The sequence below is a fragment of the Pygocentrus nattereri genome, chromosome 18 (genome assembly GCF_015220715.1).
Source record: "Pygocentrus nattereri isolate fPygNat1 chromosome 18, fPygNat1.pri, whole genome shotgun sequence".
Lineage (NCBI taxonomy): Eukaryota > Metazoa > Chordata > Actinopteri > Characiformes > Serrasalmidae > Pygocentrus > Pygocentrus nattereri.
In genome coordinates this window covers 16404920-16429787 of record NC_051228.1, presented here as the reverse complement: position 1 = coordinate 16429787, position 24868 = coordinate 16404920, and the positions used below count along the sequence as shown (strand labels likewise).

Sequence of the window (24868 nt, the reverse complement as noted above, 5' to 3'; positions counted from 1 at the left end):
ATTGGTTATGAATACAGTGCCCGATGTCAGACATTTTACGATAGTGTTGAAAATTTAAAATCTATTCATGGTAGAGGAATACATAATATGCAGTGCATTGTTCAGTAAAATTGTCCCCCAAATTTTTTTTTCAGACTTTCTTCTATTTTACCATCATCAAAACTCACATGTAGGTTTGCTGATTTAGGACATTAAAATAAAATCTATATTTGTGTCTTGAGTATTGGTGACCCCTAGATAGATCACCACCACTGTAAAGAAACCTGAACCATTTCACACCAAACCATGCTGTATGACTGAGTTAGCCTTTAATTTCCATGAACTCAAATATAAAGCATAGCTGGTGACCCAAAAGTTACAGAGGTCTGTTCTTGGGATGTTTGAGGACTTGAGTTGCACCACTAACAGCAGATATTTGCATATTTTAAAAAAATTATTAGTATTGCAGCTTGTGTGTGTCTGATGCTTGACAGATGTGATGTATGTACTGAACTCCGAGAGAGTTTTCTGGTGATGCTGAGTTTTTGCACTAAAATGTGCATTTTGTTAATTATACTATACTTATAACTCCACACAAATGTTATGCTTCTCTGCAATAATTCAGACAGATTCAATCCCAATTTATGACAGATAGGCACATGAGAAACGGTGAAATACGGCAGTACACAAATTTGTCTTTGCTGTGAAGAAAATGTAAGAATGCAGTGTTTTTCCTCCCTGAAGATTTCCACTAGAAGAGAGTCTGATCAGAAGCACACAAATAATTACAGAGAACAAAGGAGTTATATCAAGACTTTTATAAATAAGGTAATATGATTGTTTTTTCTGTGACTTGTTGAAAAGGACAATTCTTTCACAAATGTAGATAATCACACAATTTAATAAAGCAATAACTGAAATAAAATAACATCAATTCATAAGTGTGATCAAGACCTCAAAACTATTAACTGTGCAAAATATTGGTTTTGAATAAAGTTCTGACTAATTAGGTTCTGAATTTTGAAGTCTTGTAGAGAACAGAAGTTCAGTGCAGGGGGGCGCTCTGGGCCTTGTCACTCATCTACACCGTCTTCATTACTCGTTTCCACCCTCCTCCTCCTCCGCCGAGTCGCCCTGTCCGTCCCTTTCGGGGTAGTTAAGGATGCGCCGGTTGGCCTGAATGAGGAACTGCTGCTGCTTAAAATAAACTTTTAATGCTCCTTTAATCACCACAAATGCAATTCCACCCTAAAACATACAAATACAGGTTAGAGCATATCAGCATTAACCAAACCCACTACTGTTAAATCAGCCTAAACCACACACACTAATGCAAAACCAGCCCTAACTACACCCACACTAGAGTTAGCCACACCCCTATTGTTATACCAGCATTAACCTCTATTAGCCACACTCACCACTAATAATGGTTAGTTGCAGTTCAGCAGATGCTTACCAGAACAGTGCGCTGCAGGCTGGAGGGAACCCTACGGAAGAGAAGCCGGCCCACCAGGCTGGCAATGGAGGGGAACACCAGCGCTCCACACAGTGTCCGGGACACAGAAATATGGTCACCTCCATAACCACCATCAGCTGGAACACGGGGGAGGGGCCGACCAATACCTGTAAAATCACGAGGCCCTGCATCAGTCACAGTAAAACTAGCCTGTCAGGTCAGGGTAAAACTAACCAACTGATTAAGCTGCTGAGTCTTGGTAAAACTAACTAACCAACCAACCTCCTGAGTCAGAGTTAAACTAACAAACCAACTAACTTGCTGAGTCAGGATAAAACTAACCAGCTGAGTCAGAGCTCAACTAACCAACTGACCTGCTGAGTCAGAGCTCAACTAACCAACTGACCTGCTGAGTCAGAGCTCAACTAACCAATTGACCTGCTGAGTCAGAGCTCAACTAACCAACTGTCAGAGCTCAGCTAACCAAGCAAATGACCTGCTGAGTCAGTGTAAAACTAAATAGACAACTAAGCCTTTGGGTCAGAGCTAAACTAACTAACAAATCTGCCATGTCAGAGCAAAACTAACCAGCCGAGTCAGAGCAAAACTGACAAACCAACTAACCTCAGTGATAATTAAAAGATATATATATATATATATAAGCAATATTCATTATTATCTTAAAGATGAGCAATAAATGACTATCCTGCCGTTTTATATGTTCATATATTACTTTTTATACACGGTTATACATGCTGCTCCACCAGAACAACTGCATGTCTTTTAGAAATAAATTTGATTTGATGTGATTTATTTTATCTGTAATTCTGATCACAGCTGACAAACTAAACAGGACACTGAAAACTGCAGATCTGAGTTGTGACACTCACCTGGAACGATGCTGCTCAGCATCTGCAGTTTGGCAGAATGGCGCTGCCACAGTCGCACAGCATAATCTTCCCACCGAATCATCTTTCCCAGCACCAGCATTACAGGGATTGTGGGTAAACCCATCAGAAGGAAGAGGGGGTCCGCACGCTCCATAACATCCAAACCCTTCTTATGACCCACCACCTAAACAGACATAACAGCATTAAACTTGGTTATTAGAATTACTATAATCTCTGACCATATGAGTCTCTTCAGATTTTATGCTACAAGAACAGCATTGAAACTAGCATTCGCCCCACACTTAATGCTGGTTTACACTCACATTACACTGAGTCTATAGCATCAAAGCACACAATGACCATAAGAACCCTTCAGAACTGGACCTGCATGACGGTGACAGCTCCGTAGGTGACCGCTGACCAGTACACTGTCCCCACCACCACGCCGGCAGCAGCAAACGGACTGACACGGGACAGAACTCGATCCACCTGTTGCAGGAAATACACCAGAGGACCTGAAACAAACACAAACACTCTCTTACACAGAAGACTGACTGTCATGAGCTAGAGCCCATAAGCTACATTTTTTCATTTCATGTTTCATTTGTCCTTTAAAGTTCCACTTATATCTTTATACCAAAAAAAACTTTGCTTTTTACACTAGTATATGTAAATACAATCTGTTCTGATTGGCTGTCCAGTGTCATAACTCGGGCTGAACTGAAAACATCAAACTCTTATTTCACAAAACAAATAATGTAGAACCAAAGAACTGAAATCTGAGCACAAATGAACAACTTCAGTAAAATCATGTGCTGGCCTACCAGCACCTCATTTACATGAAACACACCCTAAATCATGCAAATGTTTCTGCAGGGAGCCAATACAACAACAGTGTTCAGCAGCTCATGAGCCAATGGGTGTGCTCGTAGGCAGAGTTTAAGGTGGTGCAGCGTGTGCACTACTCTGATATACACTGCACAAAAAAATAAAGGGAACACTCAAATAACATCCTAGATTTGAATGAATGAAATATTCTCATTGAATACTGTTCTGTACAAAGTTGAATGTGCTGACAAAATCACACAAAAATCAATGGAAATCAAATTTATTAACCAATGGAGGCCTGGATTTGGAGTCTCACACAAAATTAAAGCAGAAAAACACACTACAGGCTGATCCACAGGGATCCCCTCCCAGTCCTGGACTAAAGCATCCGCCAACTCCTGGACAGTCTGTGGTGCATGGAGTGAGACATGATGTCCCAGATGTGCTCAATCGGATTCAGGTCTGGGGAACGGGCGGGCCAGTCCATAGCTTCAATGCCTTCATCTTGCAGGAACTGCTGACACACTCCAGCCACATGAGGTCTAGCACTGTCCTGCATTAGGAGGAACCCAGGGCCAACCACACCAGCATATGGTCTCACAAGGGGACTGAGGATCTCATCTCGGTACCTAATGGCAGTCAGGCTACCTCTGGCAAGCACATGGAGGGCTGTGCGGCCCTCCAAAGAAATGCCACCCCACACCATTACTGACCCACTGCCAAACCAGTCATGCTGAAGGATGTTGCAGGCAGCAGATCGCTCTCCACGGCGTCTCCAGACTTGGTCACATCTGTCACATGTGCTCAGTGTGAACCTGCTTTCATCTGTGAAGAGCACAGGGCGCCAGCGGCGAATTTGCCAATCCTGGTGTTCTCTGGCAAATGCCAAGCGTCCTGCACGGTGTTGGGCTGTGAGCACAACCCCCATCTGTGGACATCAGGCCCTCATACCATCCTCATGGAGTCAGTTTCTAACCGTTTGTGCAGACACATGCACATTTGTGGCCTGCTGGAAGTCATTTTGCAGGGCTCTGGCAGTGTTCCTCCTGTTCCTCCTTGCACAAAGGCGGAGGTAGAGGTCCTGTTGCTGGGTTGTTGCCCTCCTATGGCCTCCTCCACGTCTCCTGGTGTACTGGCCTGTCTCCTGGTAGGCGTCTCCAGCCTCTGGACACTACGCTGACAGACACAGCAAACCTTCTTGCCACAGCTCGCATTTATGTGCCATCCTGGATGAGCTGCACTACCTGAGCCACTTGTGTGGGTTGTAGAGTCCGTCTCATGCTACCACGAGTGTGAAAGCACCACCAACATTCAAAAGTGACCAAAACATCAGCCAGAAAGCAGAAAGGTACTGAGAAGTGGTCTGTGGTCCCCACCTGCAGAACCGCTCCTTTATTGAGTGTGTCTTGCTAATTGCCAATGATTTCCACCTGTTGTCTATTCCATTTGCACAACAGCTGTGAAATTGATTGTCAATCAGTGTTGCTTTCTAAGTGGACAGTTTGATTTCACAGACGTTTGATTTACTTGGAGTTATATTGTGTTGTTCAAGTGTTCCCTTTATTTTTTGAGCAGTGTACATGCATATATACACACCTCATTGGGCACAGCTGCTGTGTTGGAGCGGTCGACACCGCAGCTGGACAGAAATCAGTTAAATTACAAAGAGACAGTTTAAGATACATAGATTAAAGAACATAATGCTCAGAAAGAGTGACCGGATTAAATAACGGAGAGTGGATGTCCAGATACACTATATTGTCAAAGGTATTTGCTCGTCTGCCTTCACACACATATGAATTTAAGTCACATCCCCATTCTTAATCCATAGGGTTTAATATGATCTCTGTCCACCCTTTGCTGCTAAAGTAGCTTCAACTACTTGAACTACTACCATTCTTCTAGAAGCGCCTTTGTGAGGTCAGTCACTGATGTTGGACGAGAAGGCCTGGCTCGCAGTCTCCACTCTGATTCATCCTTTTGGGTTGAGGCTAGGACTCTGAGCAGGCCAGTCAAGTTGTTCCACACTAAACTCGCTCATCCATGTCTTTATGGACCTTGCTTTGTGCACTGGTGCACAGTCATGTTGGAACAGGAAGGGGCCATCCCCAAAACTGTTCCCATAAAGTTGGGTGCATGAAATTGTCCAAAACCTCTTGGTCTGCTGAAGCATTAAGAGCTCTTTCACTGGAACTAAGGGGCCGAGTCCAACTCCTGAAAAAAAAACAACCCCACACCATAATCCTCCCTCCACCAAACTTTACACTTGGCACAGTGCAGTCAGATAAGTACTCATCCATCGGGTTGCCAGATGGAGAAGCATGGTTCATCACTCCAGAGAACACGTCTCCACTGCTCTAGAGCCCAGTTGTGGCACTTTACACCACTGCATTTGATGCTTTGCACTGTGCTTGATGTAAGGCTTGGATCCAGCTGCTCGGCCATGGAAACCAATTCCATGAAGATCTCTGTGAACTGTTTTTGAGCTGATCTGAAGGCCACATGAAGTTTGGAGGTCTGTAGCAAATGACTCTGCAGAAAGTTGGCAACCTCTGCGCACAATGCGCCTCAGCATCCGCTGACACCACTCTGTCATTTTACGAGTTGCTGTCATTCCCTAACACTTCCACTGTGTTATAATACCACTCAGAGTTGACTGTGGAATATTTAGATGCAATGAAACTTCACGACTGGACTTACTTATTGGGAGCAGCCTGTGCAACCTAGACACCCATTTTATTATTTTTATTAACTTTCAGCACTCCATACATACACACACAGGTATAAGCAAACTGTCAGTATAAAGAAGCTTTGTACTTGTTGGTGTTTTTCTGAAATAAATATTAATTTACTAAGACAATTCATTTATGGCTGTATCAGCTTCAGGATTTACCTTCTGATTAATAACATTCTGGGTTAATAAGCAAGATGGTTAATCATGAAAACTCATCACGTGTGTATTTGTTTACAAACTGATCTTGGCACATGTGCAGACAAATCATCTCTAATTATAAACAACAGACAACACTTGTGTTATATAGTTATGCCTCGGCTGAGCGAACGACTGGAAAGAATTAACTGTGAAATCAACAAAATGTTCTTGTTTTTAAATACAGTAGAATGATGTAAATGTGATTAAATATCATACTAAAATGCTGTATTATTACAGTGTATGACACTAGCTGTGTTTTGTATTGTTTACTTTTGTGACAAGTTAGTAGTATAAAACAAAAGCACAGTGTAAAATGTATTTTAATGGAGAGAAATAGCTGCAGTGTTTGTTTATACCAACGTGCATATAAAATAATTACATCCACTTATGCACTAGACAAATGATCAATGTTATTGTTAAATTTTCTATTTTTATTATTGTCATTACAGATCATATTGTCATTACAGATCATTGATGATAGTTTTGGTTTGCTAAGCACAAATCAGGTTTTTTTTTCCAGGTGCTTAAACTACTGCAATCAAGTTTACGCTCTCCTAATTGTACATTTACAGCAAAGATTAACTGATCAATAAGAAAACTGTGTGAATAAGAACCGCTAAGAAACTAAGTTTGTCCTGAAAAGTATGAGTACTGACCCATTTTGGGGAAGACTATACGGTACTCGGTGCCACACTGCGGGCAGCTGACCGCTCCACCACTGTTGCCTTTCTGTTTCTCGTCCAGCCAGCGCTGCAGACAGGCCTGGTGGATCCACTTGGTGCAGCCTTTACAGCGGCATGGACTGACCCACTCGGCCACACGGTCTTCTCGCTCTGTCGCAAAACACACCCAGCAGTGCCTGAGGACAGAAACAGACAGCATGCAATTATTTACACACTTAACAAAACACAGCACACAGTTAAGTACTAAGAAACGAACAATCTACCTTTCAGGAGGTTCATCTGTAGAGGCCATAATCGATCACGTCAGGTCATCAGACTGTTTGATCATTTGTCTTTTAGAGCAGCTGCTTTATTGTCTTATCTATGGACAATAAATAATATTTTATCACAATACATTCTGAGTTTCTATATGAGTATCATAACATGAGCCTGAAAACCTGGAACAGTTTTATCACAACAGAGAAAGTGAACCATTTTACTGCTTAAGTTAATGTTGCGGTCAGTTTAACCTTAAGAACAAGTTTTTTTATTCGAACTTTCAGCTCTACCTTACACGGTGCAGCAGTTACATTCAGTAATTCAATTTACATCCTGTAACTCCACCGTTTAAGGTGGAACGGAAAATTCGAATAAGAAGCTGCTCAATTAAGACGCCAACTTCAGCTCTGCAAGTTTAACCTCAGTCTAAATGCTGAAAGCAGTGTGGAAATCAGTCAGCTGGTTTTATATGTCGTTTAAAAATGATCGTGCACCAGACAAACGGCCTTAAACATGAACTCTTACCTCGACAGGACAGATTTATGAGTTATGAGTTTCTAAGTCGATGTTTACTGAGCCACAGCCGCTTCCGCTTTAACAGCTGCACGAAGGAAAGTTACATCAACACAAAATAAAAGTACTTAACTGATAACACAAAACAAAATAAACTAAATCAAATACAAATAAATAAATCAAAATGTACAGAATAAAAAATCTATCAATATGTACAGATCAAAAATATATACAGATTAAAATAAACCTTTCAAAATAAAGAGATCAAAATACACAGATCAAAATAAACGGGTCAATATTTATGTCTAATATTATTTGGGATTAATGTAGAAAACACACTATAACACAGTAATGTACAAAATATGCTAAATGACTGATAAAAAATATTTATGAAAGATTGAAACATTTTTATTAATGAAAATAAAAATTCAGTTACTAACACATCATTTATAAACAAGTCAGTGAAAAGTGGCACATGGGTTTGGTTAGGTAAAAGATGCCTTAAAAGGCACACACACACACACACACACACACGTTTTCTAAGCCGCTTCTCCCTCGCGGGGATTGCTGGAGCCTATCCCAGGACATCAGGTGGATTAAAAGGCACTGTAAATTCAATATAATATTATGTTGTTTGGACCAAACAGCTTTCTAACCTAAATGCATAAAGTAAATATAAATTTAAAAATATAGTATTTAGTGAAAAGATGCTGCATTATTTAGACCAGCAAATATCAGTGTGATAAAAACAAGATATATTTTATTCACATGACATTCAAGCGCATTTTAGTACATTGTGAATGTATAAGGGGAATATGAGTTAAAGTAACCCTGCTGGAAAACCCAGAAACACATTTTCTGCTGGAACTTGCTTAACTACATAAAAAGTCTGTTATATTTTACTCCTTGTTAGGTTGTGCTCTGCATTTAAACTGTAACCTTTATCTGTTTTTATGGGACCATGAGCTACTCTTATTTAACCCAAAAAGTGGTATGGTGTTTCTATTCATTAATTAATTTATTAAAGAGGCAGTCTAGGATGTGTGATGTGTGACCAACTGACAGACAGATCACAGAAAAATACAAAATATTTTTGTCATTTTTCTAAAAATTGTTTATCTGTAATTGTATTTGCTAGTGTTGTAGACTCGTTAGTGCCAGAGACCTGTTAGTGACATTGACCTGCTAATGCTGTGGTGTCAAAACAGACCTGTCAGTGCTATAGACTTGCTAGTGCCATAGACCTGTTAGTGTCAAAGATTCATGAGCACCATTGCCCTGGTAGTGATTTTCAAATACCTTTAAACAGAACACCATACACCTTTAATCGACATAGACCTGCTAGAGCCATAGACCTACTATCGATATAAACCCGCCAGTGCTGTAGACTTGCTAGTACTATAGACCTGCTAGTGCCATAGACCTATTATCAACATAGACCTGCTAGTGCCATAGACCTATTATTGACAGAGACCTGCTAGTGCCATAGACCTATTATCAACATAGACCTGCTAGTGCTGTAGACTTGTTATCGACAAAGACTTGCTAGTTCCATAGACCTATTATCGACAGAGACCTGCTAGTGCCATAGACCTATTATTGACAGAGACCTGCTAGTGCCATAGACCTATTATCAACATAGACCTGCTAGCGCTGTAGACTTGTTATTGACAAAGACTTGCTAGTGCCATAGACCTATTATAAACATAGACTTGCTAGTACTATAGACCTGCTAGTGCCATAGACATCCTAGTACCACAGATCTGTTGGCATCCTTGACCTGCTAGTGCTTTAGACCTTCTAGCACCATAGACCTGCTAGTGTCATAAGCTTATAATGAATATTGACCTGCTGGTGCTATGGACCTGCTAGTGACAAAGACCTACAAGTGACATAGACCTGTAAGTGATATAGAACTGCTAGTGCCACAGACCTGCTTGAGCCATAGACTTGCTACTACCATGGACCTGTAAGTGAGATAGACCTGTTACCAACAAAGAAATACTTGTGCTCTACACGTCCTAGTGCCATAGCCCTGTTGTCAACATAGATCTGCTACTGCCATAGACCTCATAGTTTCATAGACCTGGTAATGACACAGATCTTTTAGCACTGTAGGATGGTGTTACCTGTTAGTGTTATGTCCATGTTAGCAGCACTGCCATCTTAGTTTTATAGACACTTTTGGGAAAACTCTTGTGCTGCTACACGTATTTGATCTATTTCAAAAATTTACACGTTATTTATCTTTATGCTCCCTGAGATATATACAAAAAGCACCTCCCTCCTCTGTCGGGTCGAGACATATTTTGCAGAAATCCTATTGGCTGCTGAATCTGTCAGTCAGTGCGTGTTGGGTTGTGCCGTGTGTAGTTAGGTTGCCACATCGCCGGCCAGTCTGGGGTTTCAGCTGAGCTGCTGATTTTCATGAATAATAAACTTTACAGCGGATTTTCTCTGAAGTAGTCGAAAGAAAAGCGAGCCGATCTGCAGATTCAGAATGGAATCCTACGATATTATAGCCAACCAGCCGGTTGTGATTGATAATGTGAGTATGATGTCACCCATCCACACCCTGCGGTAGCCTTAGCATAGCGGCTAAACTGCGGGACAATGGCAGTGCTGAGTTAGCTTAGCTTAGCTTACCTTAGATTAGCGCTGGTAGCTGAGCGGGGCTGTTTGTGTTTGCCCTGTTTCTGTGTTAACATCAGTCTAAACCGATGTGCGGTAGCTCTTCATCTCCGTTTTCTCTTGCTCGTGGAGTATAAATGTCAAGTACTGATTTTTATTCCCCGGCTTCTTATTCGAATTGTCCGTTCCACCTTAAATGGTGCAGCAGTTAACCTACATCCTGCACGGCTGCACCATTTAAGGTGGAACGGGCAGTTCTGATAGGAAGCTGTCACTGTTGCTAAAATGGCTGGCTGGTCTGGACCCCGCCTTGTAAACTGTAACCTAATTTAATTTAATAGAATTTGAAACAGTCAGAGTTAAATAGTACTGACGATGCTCGTAAAAGTCGTGAGGTTGCAGTTTGATGCCGCTGAGCTTACTGACGAATGCCTCAGATGTTGTTTATATCAGACTCAATGTGAGATATCCCTCTGCTGTGTTTTAGAGGGGAATTCCACCGACTTTCGAAATTTCCCACACAGTTGGGCTTTGAAATGTATGGTGATTCAGAGTGGTTTGCTGTGAAATATAGGAACCAGGGGTCACCATGACTACAACACACTAAACATTTTATTTACTATCCAAAACCACCAGTGAACCTGCATGTGTCTTCTGAGTTTTGTATGGAATGTTGATTATGGTAAAATAGTGGAAAATCTGAAATAAGTTTCCATTGGGGACTATTTTGAAGGGATTTTAAGTTCTCCAAACCATCATAAAACAGTGTCTGACATCAGGCAGTGAATTCATTACCATTTCACTTAAAAACTTTCTGTGAGGGAGCTTTTAGAGGTGAACGTCTGGTTCCTGTCACCACCGCTGTGAACAATTGTGAGTTGGTAAGTTTCTCTAGAACAGAATGTTTCACACCAAACCACTCTTAATGGCATCTTAACCGTTTAAATATGTGGAAATTTTGTGACTGTGGTGGAGTTCTCCTCTAACTTCTGGTAAATTGCAGCAGTTGAGTGCATCCCTTGTTCAGACTACCTACTAATCTGTGCTGGAATTAAAGTACAAATAAGTGTAATGGTTCTAAACACAAGTTATTCCCCTTTTGAAGGCATTTTCGTGCTAAGACAAGATTCTCTTTTTCCCTCGAGCTCGTCTCATGACTGGAGCAAAAACAAGAGGAGCTCAGAGCGTGAAGAGTTTAACATTAGCGCAGAATCAATAAGGCCATTGTGCTGTCTCCTACAGTATGGGTGGACAGTATAACAATATTTCACAGTTATTGTGATAAATTTCATCACAGTTTGATTTCTGATCAAATGGTGCTTGAAGAACGATGATTGACTGTCGAAAGAGAGTAGAGCTGAGCGTTATGACCAAAATATGGTACACAATATGTTAGTTTATTGGTTTAAAAATACGGTCCCAAACTGTGAACACACTGATTTATATTTAATATTTGGCACTAAAACTAAATATTGATAGACCTTTATTGATCCTGAGGATTATTTTAGCGTCACAGCAGCAGGAACATAAAAAACTCTGAACATCACAAACGCACATTAAATATCTGACAATTTTTTACATATAATTTGTAGAAAATATTGTGACGCATATTGAGTATCGAGAAAATGTTTGTTTTTGACTCCTTGCTCACTCTACACTACATCCACATTCATGCTTTAATTCCCCATTTGTTTTATTTATCCTGCAGGGCTCCGGTGCCATCAAAGCTGGATTCGCTGGAGACCAGATTCCCAAATACTGTTTCCCAAATTAGTAAGTTGTGTTAATGTTCTTTTTTTTTTTAAATTATTATTTTTTTGTTTTAGAATTTTCTTTATTTCTTTCACAGAGCTTGCTTCTCATACAGTGTCCTTTTAAAATCTAGAGTATCATTAATGCTGTGCTTACATATTTTAGAGTTTTGACATTATGAATTAAATTAATAGTGGCAATGATAATTATACATGGAATGAGCTTCATATCTGCAGCTCTTGGAGTCTCTCACCCCTTTAAAGCAAAAAAAAATAAACAAACAAATAAATAGAAAATAGTTTCTCAGCTCTCTTTACTTAGGAATAATTAATATTTTTGTATTTAGTAGCAGTCATTATTGGGTAATGAGTGTTAAAGAATATGAATATTATTCTAAATAGTTGGTATTTGTGAACTGAGCTTTTCTGGGCTGCACTGAACAGGATTTCTGTCTTGTCCTTTAAATAAAAACAGACTTAATTCGAGCAAATCAGAGACGGCCCTCTGACCAATCGAGCTAAAATAGTGTAATTTGCCAGATTTTGCGCTGGTAGCGTAATTTTGTAGTTTCTGATGCTGCTGCATGCTGTGATGTAATCTTAGTGTGGGACGACCCAAACACGTGCGGGTGATGGCTGGTGCCCTCGAAGGTGACCTGTTCATCGGACCTAAAGCCGAGGTACCTAACACAGAGCTTTACATCTTTACCTTTTAGAGCGATAGTGTGTTTTATTCTGAATGTTATATATTTACACTGTGAATAAACACTGAAACACTGAGCTGCTCGTTCTGTTCTGTCAGAGATCTTCATTTTCAGACACATGGCTGTTTTTATTATCTATGTTTCTAAAGAATGGTAACCTTCTTTTCTGTAATGTTGTGTTGGTTCCGTGCATGCATGCATGGAACAGGAACACAGGGGGCTGCTGTCCGTGCGCTATCCAATGGAACATGGCATCGTTAAAGACTGGAACGATATGGAGCGGATCTGGCAGTACGTTTACTCCAAGGAACAGCTCCAGACCTTCTCTGAGGAGGTGCCGATTCTTCTGCTTTTGTCCAGACTGTTATGTTTATAAGATTTATGAAATAACTGTGATGAGATTCTATGATTTTGTTCTTCGTTTAATTATTTTGATGAGTTTTCATATGTAAGTGATAGCATTTCTGTAAAATAGTATTTAAAGTTTTCAAATCTTTTGAAGTGCCATGAGGGGGTCTTGATTTGCGCTGCCATCTAAGCATTGGCCCTGTCATCAAGAGATCACGAGTTTCTTCCTCTGTGATGCTACAGCCGTCCGTGGTCGGGAGTCCAAGAGAGCACACTTGTCCTAGTTCTCTCTGGGTGGGCAGTTTGGAAAGATGTGGTGCTTCGTAGGACTCCAAGAGGAAGCCTGTGCTAGCTTTCTTCTAGTGCTGATGGTATTGTGTGATTGGGGGAGTTAGGACTAGTGGGTGGAATTGGATACAAGAAAATTGAAGGGGGGTCTTTTTAGTGGATGCTCAACTTAAAACTATACTGCTATTTCCAGAGCAGTGGCCAGAACAGCTGCTTGCTGCATCATCAAAAAACACAAGACACGTTCAGTTAGAAACAAACCTGGGTGTGGAGGCAAGTGCAAGATATCTTTGTAGAGAAAATCATCAGAAATATCAAGAACCCCTTCCAGATGTGGCATTTTCTGGACTTGAACTTTAAAGGAAGACTGTTTCTTCATGGTGGGCTTTGAGGTCATTGACCAAGGAAAACTCACCATATAAGCAAAAATGAAGTTTGCGTGTGACTGTTTGAAACATGGGGATGAGCTTGGAAGTCTCCCCATTGTTCTGATGAGACTAAACTTTAGCTTTTGGGGGGTAAATGGATGTTGCTTTTATTTGGTGAAGGGGAGACCTTTAACTCTAAAAACACATTTCCAACAGTGAAACATGGTGATGGGAGTGTCATGCTGTGGGCTCTTGTGCTGCTTCAGGCTCGTTCAGGTGCATGGTTTCATGAAGAAAGAAGATTATGTTGACATTTTGATGGATAATGAAGAAGTCTGCTGCCAGTCTGGCTTTAGGTCGCAACTGGATCTTCCAGCAAGTGGTGTTTTTTTTTTTTTAATTATTTTTTTTATAATAATTATTATTTTATTTTATTAAAAAGACACCAAAGTCAAGGTCCTGGAGTAGCCCTCTCCAAGCCCAGATCTCAATCCTACTGAGAATCTGCAGCAGGAGCTCAAGATTAAGGTCCATGCTGGAAAAGTGTGTAATTTGTATGAGCTGGAACAGTTTGCCATGGAGGAATGGAGTAAGATCCCTCGAGAGTTCATCTACCAACCTAGTCAGGACCTGCAGTAAAACGTTGCTGTCAATTGTGATTCGGAAATGTTACAGCATTGATTATTAATCGTCTGAGGGCTAATAATTTGGCCATCTCTTGCTTGTTTTTTCTTATTTTAACTTTGTGCATCAGTGAAATATCTTAATCACACTTTGTGAGATTTTGTCTATGTTCCTTTGGAAGTAAATAAACTTTTTTAGTTCTGGAAATTTCCTTGGGGCTAATCATTTTGAGCTTATCTGTATTGTAAGAATTTTACTGCACGTTTGACTTTTTCAGTTATACATGGAATGTGTGGATGGACATTGGGGTGGGGGTCCATAAGGAGACACATTTTCACCCTCCTGCCCACACTACAGCTTCCATGAAGTGTGCACTGTGAATAATTGTTTTTTTTTTTTTCTGCAGCACCCGGTTCTCCTGACTGAAGCTCCTCTGAACCCCAGTAAGAACCGAGAGCGTGCAGCCGAGGTGTTCTTTGAGACATTCAACGTTCCGGCTCTGTTCATCTCCATGCAGGCCGTCCTCAGCCTGTGAGTCTACATCACCCTCGCCCCTTCCTCTAACCCCCACCTATCCACTGCATAAGGTGTGCTCCTCAGAGCACTTGCTTGGGTGCGGTCCTCAGGCTGAGCGCCACGCTCAGGTGCGGTCCTCAGGCTGAGCGCCACGCTCAGGTGCGGTCCTCAGGCTGAGCGCCACGCTCAGGTGCGGTCCTCAGGCTGAGCGCCACGCTCAGGTGCGGTCCTCAGGCTGAGCGCCACGCTCAGGTGCGGTCCTCAGGCTGAGCGCCACGCTCAGGTGCGGTCCTCAGGCTGAGCGCCACGCTCAGGTGCGGTCCTCAGGCTGAGCGCCACACTTTCTCGTAGTGAGTGTTCAGTCAGACGGGTTTCTCTGCAGGTACGCCACTGGCCGCACCACTGGAGTAGTTCTGGATGCTGGAGACGGAGTGACCCATGCTGTCCCCATCTATGAAGGCTTCGCTATCCCTCACTCCATCATGCGTGTGGACATCGCTGGCCGAGACGTTTCCCGCTACCTGCGACTGCTTCTGCGGAAGGAAGGATACGACTTTCACACGTCTGCCGAGTTTGAGGTGGTGCGCACCATGAAGGAGGTACGATCTGAAGATATTCGAGATTAAAGATGTTTAAAAGTGACAGTATTTCAGTAGTTGCATAAAACAAACAGTAATCCCTTAAAATGAAATCTATCTCAGTAGTACAAAAATAATTATGATCAGAGTTTAACTTTTCCTTAGTGTTTTAGGGTGGATATCTCAGAAACTAATGAAGATGCTAAAAATCTAAAACTGCACACAGTTTGCTGGATGCAGTGACATTATTATCTGGAAGTTTAAAAAAATCTGGGATGGTCATTGTAGAAAGTGTTCTGTAACTTGTAGAGAGAAGTGGTGTATCTTGCTATGATGTTGATGTTGGAGTCTTTTAGTGCTGTATAATATTAATAAATGATGCTGTGTTGTTTGCAGAGAGCCTGTTATCTCTCCCTGAACCCTCAGAAGGATGAAACTCTGGAGACGGAGAAAGCTCAGTACACCCTGCCAGATGGAAGTACCGTAGACGTAAGACTTCAACATTTACGTCTTTTTAAAAAAAAAAATTTAAACAGAATGTATTTAGATTTTCTTCCCTTTTGTATTCTTTTCCAAGTCCGAACTCTATCATCGCTGAGCTGATGCTAAAGATAACAGTGGAGCTAGTCAGAGTGATTTCAGCTACTGAGGAGGAACGCTGTCTTTTACGCAAGATCTTTCAGCAAACTTTAACAAAACGATGTACAGAATTGTATTAATATTTATCTGTTTTAATCTGTAATGTGAGCGCTGTCAGCAGATCAGCTGGTTGGTATAGTGTAGTGGGTAACACCTCTGCCTTCTACACTGTAGACTGGGGTTCAATCCCCGCCTGGGTAAACACCCTACACTATACCAATAAGAGTCCATGACAAGACTCCTAACACCACCTTGGCCTACCTGTGTAAAAATGGTCAAATTGTAAGTCGCTCTGGATAAGAGCGTCAGCCAAATGCCATAAATGTAAAAAATGTAAAAGATCAGCTCAGAGCAGTTAACTAGCTCTCTGATCTGAGCACCGCTGTGTATTTTTACAAATCATATTAAAACCTTTTTTTATGGCACTATTTATTTGACTTTTCAAAATACACATAGAGATATACAATAGAAGATTGTCACAGTCAGAAAAAACATCGCAAGGGGGAAAAAAGGACTGTGTGTGGTTACAAAACGTATATTAAATGAGTGCAGCGTTCTCACTGCTGGCCTGTGCAGTGGAGGCGGGAACATTTATAAATGATTGTGATTGGCTGAGAAGCATGTCATTGCCATGGAATAGAGGATACGCATGGCTGTGGCAGCATGATCGTATTCTTAATGTTTCAGTCTTACTTTATTTGTATGCATCATACCAATTCATGGGTGTGTTTCTGTGTATTTGTTTTCCCTGCAGATTGGGCCAGCGCGGTTCCGAGCTCCGGAACTCCTCTTCAGGCCGGATCTGATCGGAGATGAAAGTGAGGGTATTCATGAAGTTTTGGCCTTCGCAATTCAGAAATCAGACATGGACCTGCGGCGCACGCTCTTCTCCAACATCGTTCTTTCTGGAGGATCCACACTGTTCAAAGGTAACCAATTCACCTGCAGGTAACACCTCCATCTGCACCTACCTGTATGTGTGTGAGAAGCTTCATTCCAAAATGCTATGTAAAAAGAGAAAAAGACAAACAGCTGGTGAATAACAGAAAACGTCTTATTTCTCTAATTAAATCTTATTATAGCACTGATAGTTCTTGTATGTATAAAGTTCCCAACAGCATATTTCATGAAAAACACAAAAATTAAATGGACTGTAATGTTTTTTGCAATAAAACTCTGCATATGTTTGTTTATGTAAATCGCTATTGGAACAAAACTTTTCTATTTTTCAATTTGTTAAACATAATTTGAAACACCTGATGCTCTTTGCACTGGGTGAAGATTTTATGATGATCAGAAGAACAGAAATGATTAAAAATGACAATCTTTTCTCAGTAAATTAACTTGTATTAAAATTAAGATTTTTTTCTTCTTACATTATATTATTCATAAGGGATTTGACATGTAAACTGATTAGTTTAACTGGTTCTGTTTGTCTCTCCTCTCAGGATTCGGAGACCGGTTGTTAAGTGAAGTGAAGAAGCTCGCACCCAAAGATGTTAAAATTAAGGTGAGAGAATTTTGGCAAGGGAAGCTTTTTTTGTTCTTTGTTTTGAAAAATTCTGTGTGTATGTTTAAGTCAACCTGTTTTTGTTTTTCCCTTTTCCCTTCTTTTTCAGATATCAGCGCCGCAGGAGAGACTTTATTCCACATGGATTGGGTGAGAAGTTCAAACAGTTTATATTCCTATTTTATCACCTGCCTGATCAGGGTTATCAGTTACAAAATCTAGACAGGATGACTGGTTAAATATAATAATTACATTGTCAGTTTTCATTCTAATATAGCAGTAATTACAAAATATTTTATGTTTAACCAAAAGAAAGACCTACTGCCATATTACAGAAACATCTTAACTCTGAGATCTGATGTTTAGTCCCCATGACTGAGTTTAGGATAGCTATTACAGAATAATAGTTCATCACTGTTAACAACTTCATAATCTTATCATTAACTCTAGATATGAAAACGGTATTACACAAACATCCCAACTAGACTAAATATTCTAAATACTGTTCTAAATTTAGGATAAACCTAAACTTCTGTTTAAGCATCCGTTTCTATTGTTGGCTGCTCTAATGAAACTGTAATACGATGTTATATTCATTCATTCTACAAAACAGCTTCAGTTGTGAGAGCTATGTTTTCATAATGGAATGAATTTGTGAAAAATCTTAAACTGTTTTTATTCAGGATGTTTCTATAGTATAGTCTCTGAATGTTTCTCCTGTGAAGGTTCTTTTTGCTGCTTGTCTGATGGTGTACATTATTGTGTGGGCCAATTTCAAAAGAGCTGGGACAGTGTGCTAAATGCAAATAAAAACAGAAAGCATTGATTGTTAAATTTAGCTTGACCTGTATTTAATTTTAAAAAAATACAAAAACAGTGTTTGTTTGCTGTTGGTTTTTTTTTTTTTTTTTTTTTTTTTTAATTAACACATTGCAAATTTGGACAGGAAATTCTTACAGGAGCCTGTTAAGCTCTGTGTTACCTTTTTAATAAAGTGTAATAATCATTTGGGGACTGAAGACACAAACTGAGCTTTGAAAGTGGAACCTTTCGATGTTATTCAGTTACGTGAGTCTTCAGCTTTTCAGTTATTAGAGGCCTTTATTGTTGTCTTCTGACCTTAGATGCGCATTTTCAGTGCAAGACAGTTCTGGACCACAGGCAAGTCAATCTAGAGCCTGCACTCTCTGATTACTCGGCCAAGCTGCTGTAACATATGCAGTTTTTTTTTTTTTTTTTGGTCAAGTTGAAATAAACATTGTGTCCCCGAAAAAGACGGCGTCTAAAATGCAGCATATGCTAGTAATAATCTGGATGGTCCTTCTCTTCTTTGGCCTGGAGAACACAGCATCCGTTAATTTTGTAAACATTCTGAAGGATCGACTCATCAGACCACAGTACACTTTTCCACTGAGTATCAGTCCATTTCAGATGAGCTTGAGCCCAGAGAAGTCGGTGGCGTTTCTGGACGTTGTTGATATTTGACTTCCACTGTGCAGAGTACATTCTTAACCTGCATTTAAGTGGTAATCTTCATCACAGAAATATACCAGTTTTAATGTAGTGCTGTCCGAGAGGTCAAAGGTAATTTAGTTTTTGTTGATTTTGGCCCTTTCCGATATGCACATAGATTTCTTTGGATTCCCTGACTATGTTGATATAATGCACTGTAGAGGGTGAAATATTTAAAAATCTTTGCGGTCCCTCATGAGGAAAATTATTTTTATACCTGTTCTCACTCAAAAAGTTGAGTGACACATTGGAATGTGTTGCAGACAGTTTTCAGAATAAACATATATTTACAAAAAACAATGAAGTTCAAAACATCATCATCATCATCATCATCATCATCATCATCAACCATTAGTCCAGATGCGGTTGCGGTAGCAGTTTAGAGAGCAGAGAATCCCAGACGACCCTGTCCCCTGCAACTTCTTCCAGTTCATTCCCAGGAACCCCATGCAGCTCCCAGGCCAACTTGGAGATATAATCCCTCCAGCAGGTCCTAGGATGGCTGTGTCTGGCACACCCCCACTGGGAGGCATCCAGGGGGCATCCGGATCAGATGCCCGAACCACCTCAACTGGCTCCTCTCAATGCGGAGAAGTAGCAGCTCTACTCTGAGCTCCTCCTGGATGACCGAGCTCCTGACTCTATGAAATGGAGTGTAGCCCACCACCCTGCTCATTTCTGCCACTTGTATTCGCAATCTCATTCTTTCGGTCATTACCCACAACTCATGACCATAGGTAAGGGTTGGGATGTAGACTGACCGGTAAACAGAGAGCTTCGCCTTTTGGCTCAGCTCCCTCTTCTCCTCTACAGTCCGGTACAGTGACCGCATTACTGCTGCCGCCTGTCCCAGCCTGTGGCCGATCTCGCGATCCCTCTTCCCATCACTCATGAACAAGACCCCAAGATACTTAAACTCCTCCATCAGCTCCTTTCCCCTTACCTGGAGTGGGCATGCCATCCTTTTCCAGGCTAAGACCATGGACTCAGATTTGGAGGTGCTGATCCGCATACCAACCGCTTCACACTCAGCTGCAAACTGCTCCAGCAAGGGCTAGAGGCATCCATGTGATGCCAAAAGAACATCATCATCTGCAAATAACAGAGACACCACCCTCTGGCCTTCACACATAATGCCCTCCTGACCTTGGCTACACCTTGACACTTTGTCCGTGAATATCACAAACAGGAGTGGAGACAGGGCACAACCCTGGCGGAGTCCAATGCAGAAAGAGTCTGACTTAATGCCGAGTATACGAACACAGCTCTCACTCTGGGAGTACAGAGATTGGATGGCCTGGAGTAGTAGCCCCGGCACCCCATACTCCCTGAGGACCTCCCACAAGATATCTCGAGGAACACGGTCATAAGCCTTCTCCACAAAACAGAGCAATATGCTCCTGGTATGGTCTCCCAGGCGAACAGGTCTTTTGTGAAGACCCAGACTAACGCGATCCAAAACCCCACCATGCACAACACACACAAAAAAATTGCGTACCCTGCCCGGGAGAGGGTCACCAGGACCTACCCTTGGAGCCAGGCCTGGGGCTAGTGTTCCTTTGCAAGCGCCTAGTCGCCAGGTAGTCCACGTAACCCAGCCAGGCTTAGTCCGAAGAGGCAACGTGGGGAGACCGTGTGGGCCCACCACCCACAAGGTCCAGGATGGGGAAGCGGTGCAGTGCTGTATAGGCAGTGGTAGATTGCAGGGAGGCCCTTGGTGGCCTAGGCCCCTACGGCAGAAACTGGCTCTTGATACGTGGAATGTAACCTCACTGGGTGGGAAGGAGCTGGCGCTTGTGCCGGAGGTTGAGCGGTACCAACTAGATATAGTTGGACTCACCTCCACCCACAGTGTTGGCTCTGGACCCAAACTCCTGCATAGGGGTTGGTCCCTCTCCTACTTAGGGGTTGCACAGGGTGAGAGGCGCTGAGTGGGTGTGGGGTGTGCGGGTGCAGTTGTAGTTTGTTCAGGTGGACGAGAGGGTCGCCTCAATGAAATTAAAAATCACAGAGAGGAAAACTCTGACGACTGTGTGTGCTTATGCACCAAACAACAGGTCAGAGTATTCTGCCTTCTTGGAGCGAGTGGGTGTGGTTCTGGAAAAGGTCCCACCTACAGACTCCATGGTCTTACTGGGAGACTTCAATGCTCATGTTGACAATGACTGGGAGACCTGGAGAGGCGTGATTGGGAAGAACGGCCTGCTCGATCTAAACCAGAATGGTGAATTGTTATTGGACTTCTGTGCCAAGCATGGGTTGTCCATAACTAACACCAAGTTTGAACACAAGGGTGTTCATAAGTGTACATGGTACCAGAACTCCTTGGGTCAGAGGTCAATGATCGACTTTGTTGTCGTTTCATCTGACTTGGGACCATATGTTCTGGACACTAGGGTAAAGAGAGGTGCTGAGCTGTCAACTGATCACCATCTGGTGGCGAGTTGGATCAGATGGTAGGGAAGACTGATGGTCAGACCTGGTAGGCTCAAGCGAATAATGAGGGTGTGCTGGGAATGACTGTCGGAGGCCCCTGTTCGGAATGATTTCAACTCCCACCTCCAGGAGAGCTTTTCTCATGTCCCGGAGGAGGTAGGGGACATGGAGTCTGAATGGACCCTGTTTAAAACCTCCATTGTGGAAGCTGCCAGGCGTAGCTGTGGCCAAAAGCTTGTGAGTGCCTGTCGGGGCGGTAACCCAAGAACCTCCTGGTGGACACCGGTGATGAGGGAGGCCGTCAAGCTGAAGAAGGAGGCCTTTTGGGACTGGTTGGCCCGAAGGACTCCCGATTCAGCAGATAGGTACCGATAGGCAAAAAAGGTGGCAGCCGCAACGGAGACAAGCAAAATCCAGGGCATGGGTGGAGTTTGAGGCCATGGAAAAAGACTTTTGTTCTGCCTCAAAGAGGTTCTGGACAACTGTCCGGCAACTCGGGAGCGGTCGGGGTGGCTGCGCCCAAGCTGTTTTCGGCAAGTGTGGAGAAACTCTGACTTCAAATGAGGATATTGTCGGTCAGTGGAAGGAGCACTTTGAGGAACTCCTTAATCCAGGAGATGTGCCTCCCTCACGGGAGTAAGGGCCAGAGGCTTCTGGTGTGTCAAGTTCCATTTCCCTGGTGGAGGTTACTGAGGTAGTTGGTGGGCTCCTCAGGGGCAAGGCACCGGGGGTGGATGAGATTTGTCCAGAGATGCTTAAGGTTCTGGATATTGTGGGGCTGTCTACAGTTCAAAACAATTATCTCTTTTTGTACTGTTATTGTTAAAATCCATAGTGGATTTACAGATTCTGTGGATCTACATGTTTAGATACAGTAGACTCACTGCTTTCTGTTTTCATTTATTTTACCTGTTGTCCCAACTTTTTTGGAAGTGTGTGTGTAAGTAAATATGTAAATGTTTCTGAAATGTTCATTTTTGTGTGTGTGTGTGTGTGTGTGTGTGTACAGGGGATCCATCCTGGCATCTTTGGACACGTTTAAGAAAATGTGGGTTTCTAAGAAGGAGTATGAAGAGGACCGCGCTCGTGCCATCCATAGGAAAACATTTTAATGGGCCCCCACTGACCCCTCACCTGACCCCCCAAAGCCCCACCACCACCGCTCTGTCTCTCTTCTCCCAAACCTCTCCCACTTCCGCCTGCTCATTGAGAACCTTGGGCCTTCCCCTGCAGCTGTGGCATGCCCTGTATAGTCCTGCCCCCTGTAGCCCCGCCCCCCTCCTCTTCGGGACTGGGCAGAAGTGGGTTAAATCTGTGTCCATCAAACACAAACGGCTTTTCAGGGTGTTGGTCACTCTCAACTTTCATTTCAGTCACTGAAGAAAATGCTTTGATATTTATTACACTATTTACAGCTGTGTACTGTAATCATATCCACCGCAGGGCTGCGGTTCCGTAGTGCTTCATTTTCCCCGTTCTGCTACGCCGAGTCAGTGCTCAAAGCCCCGAGCAGTTCTGATTAAACCAGACAGAGTGATTGTTTCACTCGACTGTAAAGAAAATTCATTCCAAAACTATAGAGGGTGATGATTTTTCTCTTCTGTAACGCAGTTGTCTCTGCTCGCTGCCACCCTGTGGACGTGTATAATAGTGATGTTAGTTCGGTTCCTTATTAGTTCGCCATTGTTAGTGTTTTTTGGACTTGACTGAATAAAGAAAAGCTCCAGTTTAAGGGAACTGAACTGCAGGCGCTCATAAGAGGTAGATAAACAGCATCAATTTAGAACAGATGTGAAGTGTGATGTTTAGTTTTTGTGGACGCTCACTCTGTGTGAAAATAACAATAATTGGCTGTCTTGAGTTTTGAACAGTTGCCCCCCGCACACCCCCATCCCCAACCAGGCATTTGTTTTTCCTCCAGATCCTCATGCCCCCCTTTGATTTTCTGTCTGTTCATCTCCACATAGTGAAGAATCTTACTTGAAACTCTGGAGGAATGACGTGAAGGATCTGAAAGGTTTAAGCCGAGCACATCTGATCTTCTTTAAAAACAAAGTTTATCCAAATTTAGGTGCATGATGTGTAAAGTTTGTGTTTATCTCGTCACAGAAACACGAGCTGAAGAGTAGCAGGTCAGATTTGGCCTCATCGTACCTTTAATAAACATTGTGACAAAATAATGGAAATGGCTGACACTGTGCAGTGACTGAATTACAACAGCTCAATGTCAGTAACACTATTTGAGTTTCCAAAGGAAAACATACTGTAACACTATAAAAACATACTTATAATACATCATCACATCAGAAAAACTTGTCACTGAACTGAATGACTGTCAGTAAAACTGAACTATGGAGCTTCTATAATAAACAACCTGGCACAGCTGGTTTACTGATTACAGCTTCAGTTCGAGCTGGTAAACAAGAATTTTTAAACTTTAAAAACGATTTAAATCTGCCCAACTAAAGGAAGAATGAATGTTCTGAGTGCTGTTTCCATTATTTTGTCTGTGTCTGCTGAAAGAGCTGCGTCATTACAGGATTTAATTTGTCTGTGTCCATTTTCTCATTAAAATTGGCCGTAGTGTCCTTATCAGTCTTTTTTTTGTTTTATTATTTTTTAAAGATATAATAATCATCAGCCTTGTGTACAGTGGATTGCTATTCAAAAATAAAGGAAAAAAAACAAAAGGACTAAAATGTACAATATTGTTCCTTCAGCTGTTGCTTTTATTTTCCATTTTGTAAATTCAGTATGATAAATAAATGAATGACTGCTGTCTGAGCGCTGCTGTTTGTTCTTACTCTGTGGTTTTAGGTGTTTTAGCCGTTAGCATGTTTTACAGGAAGTGCTGTGTTTAAAGATGTGAGAGAAAAGAAGAGTTTTGAGCTGTAATTCTCTTTTGGGGTTTTGCAGGGACGGCACTGTATTTTTAAAAGGATAATTTCTTGGAAAACTTAACTTTTCTTTTTAAAAATAAAAGTTTGATGTCATATACAAACATAAATTTTAAAACGTCCCACAACATGCAGCCCACGCATGTAAACTCAACTTCACTGTTAATTACATTTGTGATGTGACGACAACCAACATGTAATAAAGTATTAAGCCATGAGAGACCATGCATTGCAGGGATTTTATCAAGGGGAAGGGAGTTCTTTTGCACAATGTGGATAGAAAAAACCCCTTCCCTGTGATAAAATTGCCTCGAGTAGCTTATTGCCTTTAAAAAAAATATTTAATTTATAAGCTTTTTAACTTGTAGCATAATAGTGAACATAACACAGCACTGTTTAACGTAAAGTTATTTACTTTATAAGAACTTGTTGGTCACTAAATTGCCACTGCAAGTTTTATTTAGCACCAAGCTAACTGCGCCCTTTTTCTTTCACTGGGGCCGAATCTCAAACGGCTTGTTGCTCCC

General features: G+C 41.8%; 2 protein-coding genes across 4 annotated transcripts; one reads left to right on the top strand and one right to left on the bottom strand.

Moving 5' to 3' along the window:
• Nucleotides 1–291: 291 nt before the first annotated feature.
• Nucleotides 292–10426, bottom strand: march5l (membrane-associated ring finger (C3HC4) 5, like). Of its 3 annotated transcripts, none has more exons than XM_017693644.2 (8): nucleotides 10186–10423; nucleotides 7552–7627; nucleotides 7032–7129; nucleotides 6742–6944; nucleotides 2710–2840; nucleotides 2326–2509; nucleotides 1436–1602; nucleotides 292–1227 (listed from the first exon to the last, which is right to left on the bottom strand). In XM_017693644.2, exons 3-8 carry the CDS (start codon nucleotides 7058–7060, stop codon nucleotides 1075–1077), a joined length of 867 nt encoding a protein of 288 aa, XP_017549133.2. In that variant the 5' UTR covers nucleotides 7061–7129; nucleotides 7552–7627; nucleotides 10186–10423; the 3' UTR covers nucleotides 292–1074. The 3 variants fall into 3 exon arrangements, with proteins under 3 accessions (XP_017549133.2, XP_017549135.2, XP_037403556.1); XM_017693646.2 differs by lacking the exon at nucleotides 10186–10423 and adding an exon at nucleotides 9669–9887 and having other exon boundaries at nucleotides 1075–1227; XM_037547659.1 differs by lacking the exon at nucleotides 7552–7627 and having other exon boundaries at nucleotides 1075–1227; nucleotides 10186–10426.
• On the top strand, nucleotides 9893–24228 carry actr1 (actin related protein 1, centractin). The gene is made up of 11 exons (XM_017693643.2): nucleotides 9893–10087; nucleotides 11879–11943; nucleotides 12526–12601; nucleotides 12834–12959; nucleotides 14660–14784; nucleotides 15152–15368; nucleotides 15744–15836; nucleotides 16741–16915; nucleotides 17435–17496; nucleotides 17606–17646; nucleotides 22454–24228. Exons 1-11 carry the CDS (start codon nucleotides 10040–10042, stop codon nucleotides 22554–22556), a joined length of 1131 nt encoding a protein of 376 aa, XP_017549132.1. The 5' UTR covers nucleotides 9893–10039; the 3' UTR covers nucleotides 22557–24228.
• The last annotated feature ends 640 nt before the right edge of the window (nucleotides 24229–24868 follow it).

Coding starts and splice junctions, on each gene's coding strand:
- actr1 (XM_017693643.2), top strand. CDS start 10,040: ATGGAATCCTACGATATTATAGCCAACCAGCCGGTTGTGATTGATAAT. Junction 12,602..12,833: donor TCATCGGACCTAAAGCCGAG/GTACCTAACACA, acceptor TGCATGGAACAG/GAACACAGGGGGCTGCTGTC. Junction 16,916..17,434: donor AGGATCCACACTGTTCAAAG/GTAACCAATTCA, acceptor CTCTCCTCTCAG/GATTCGGAGACCGGTTGTTA.
- march5l (XM_037547659.1), bottom strand. CDS start 7,060: ATGGCCTCTACAGATGAACCTCCTGAAAG. Junction 6,945..7,031: donor ACAGATGAACCTCCTGAAAG/GTAGATTGTTCG, acceptor TTCTGTCCTCAG/GCACTGCTGGGTGTGTTTTG. Junction 2,841..6,741: donor TATAGTCTTCCCCAAAATGG/GTCAGTACTCAT, acceptor TGTTTGTTTCAG/GTCCTCTGGTGTATTTCCTG.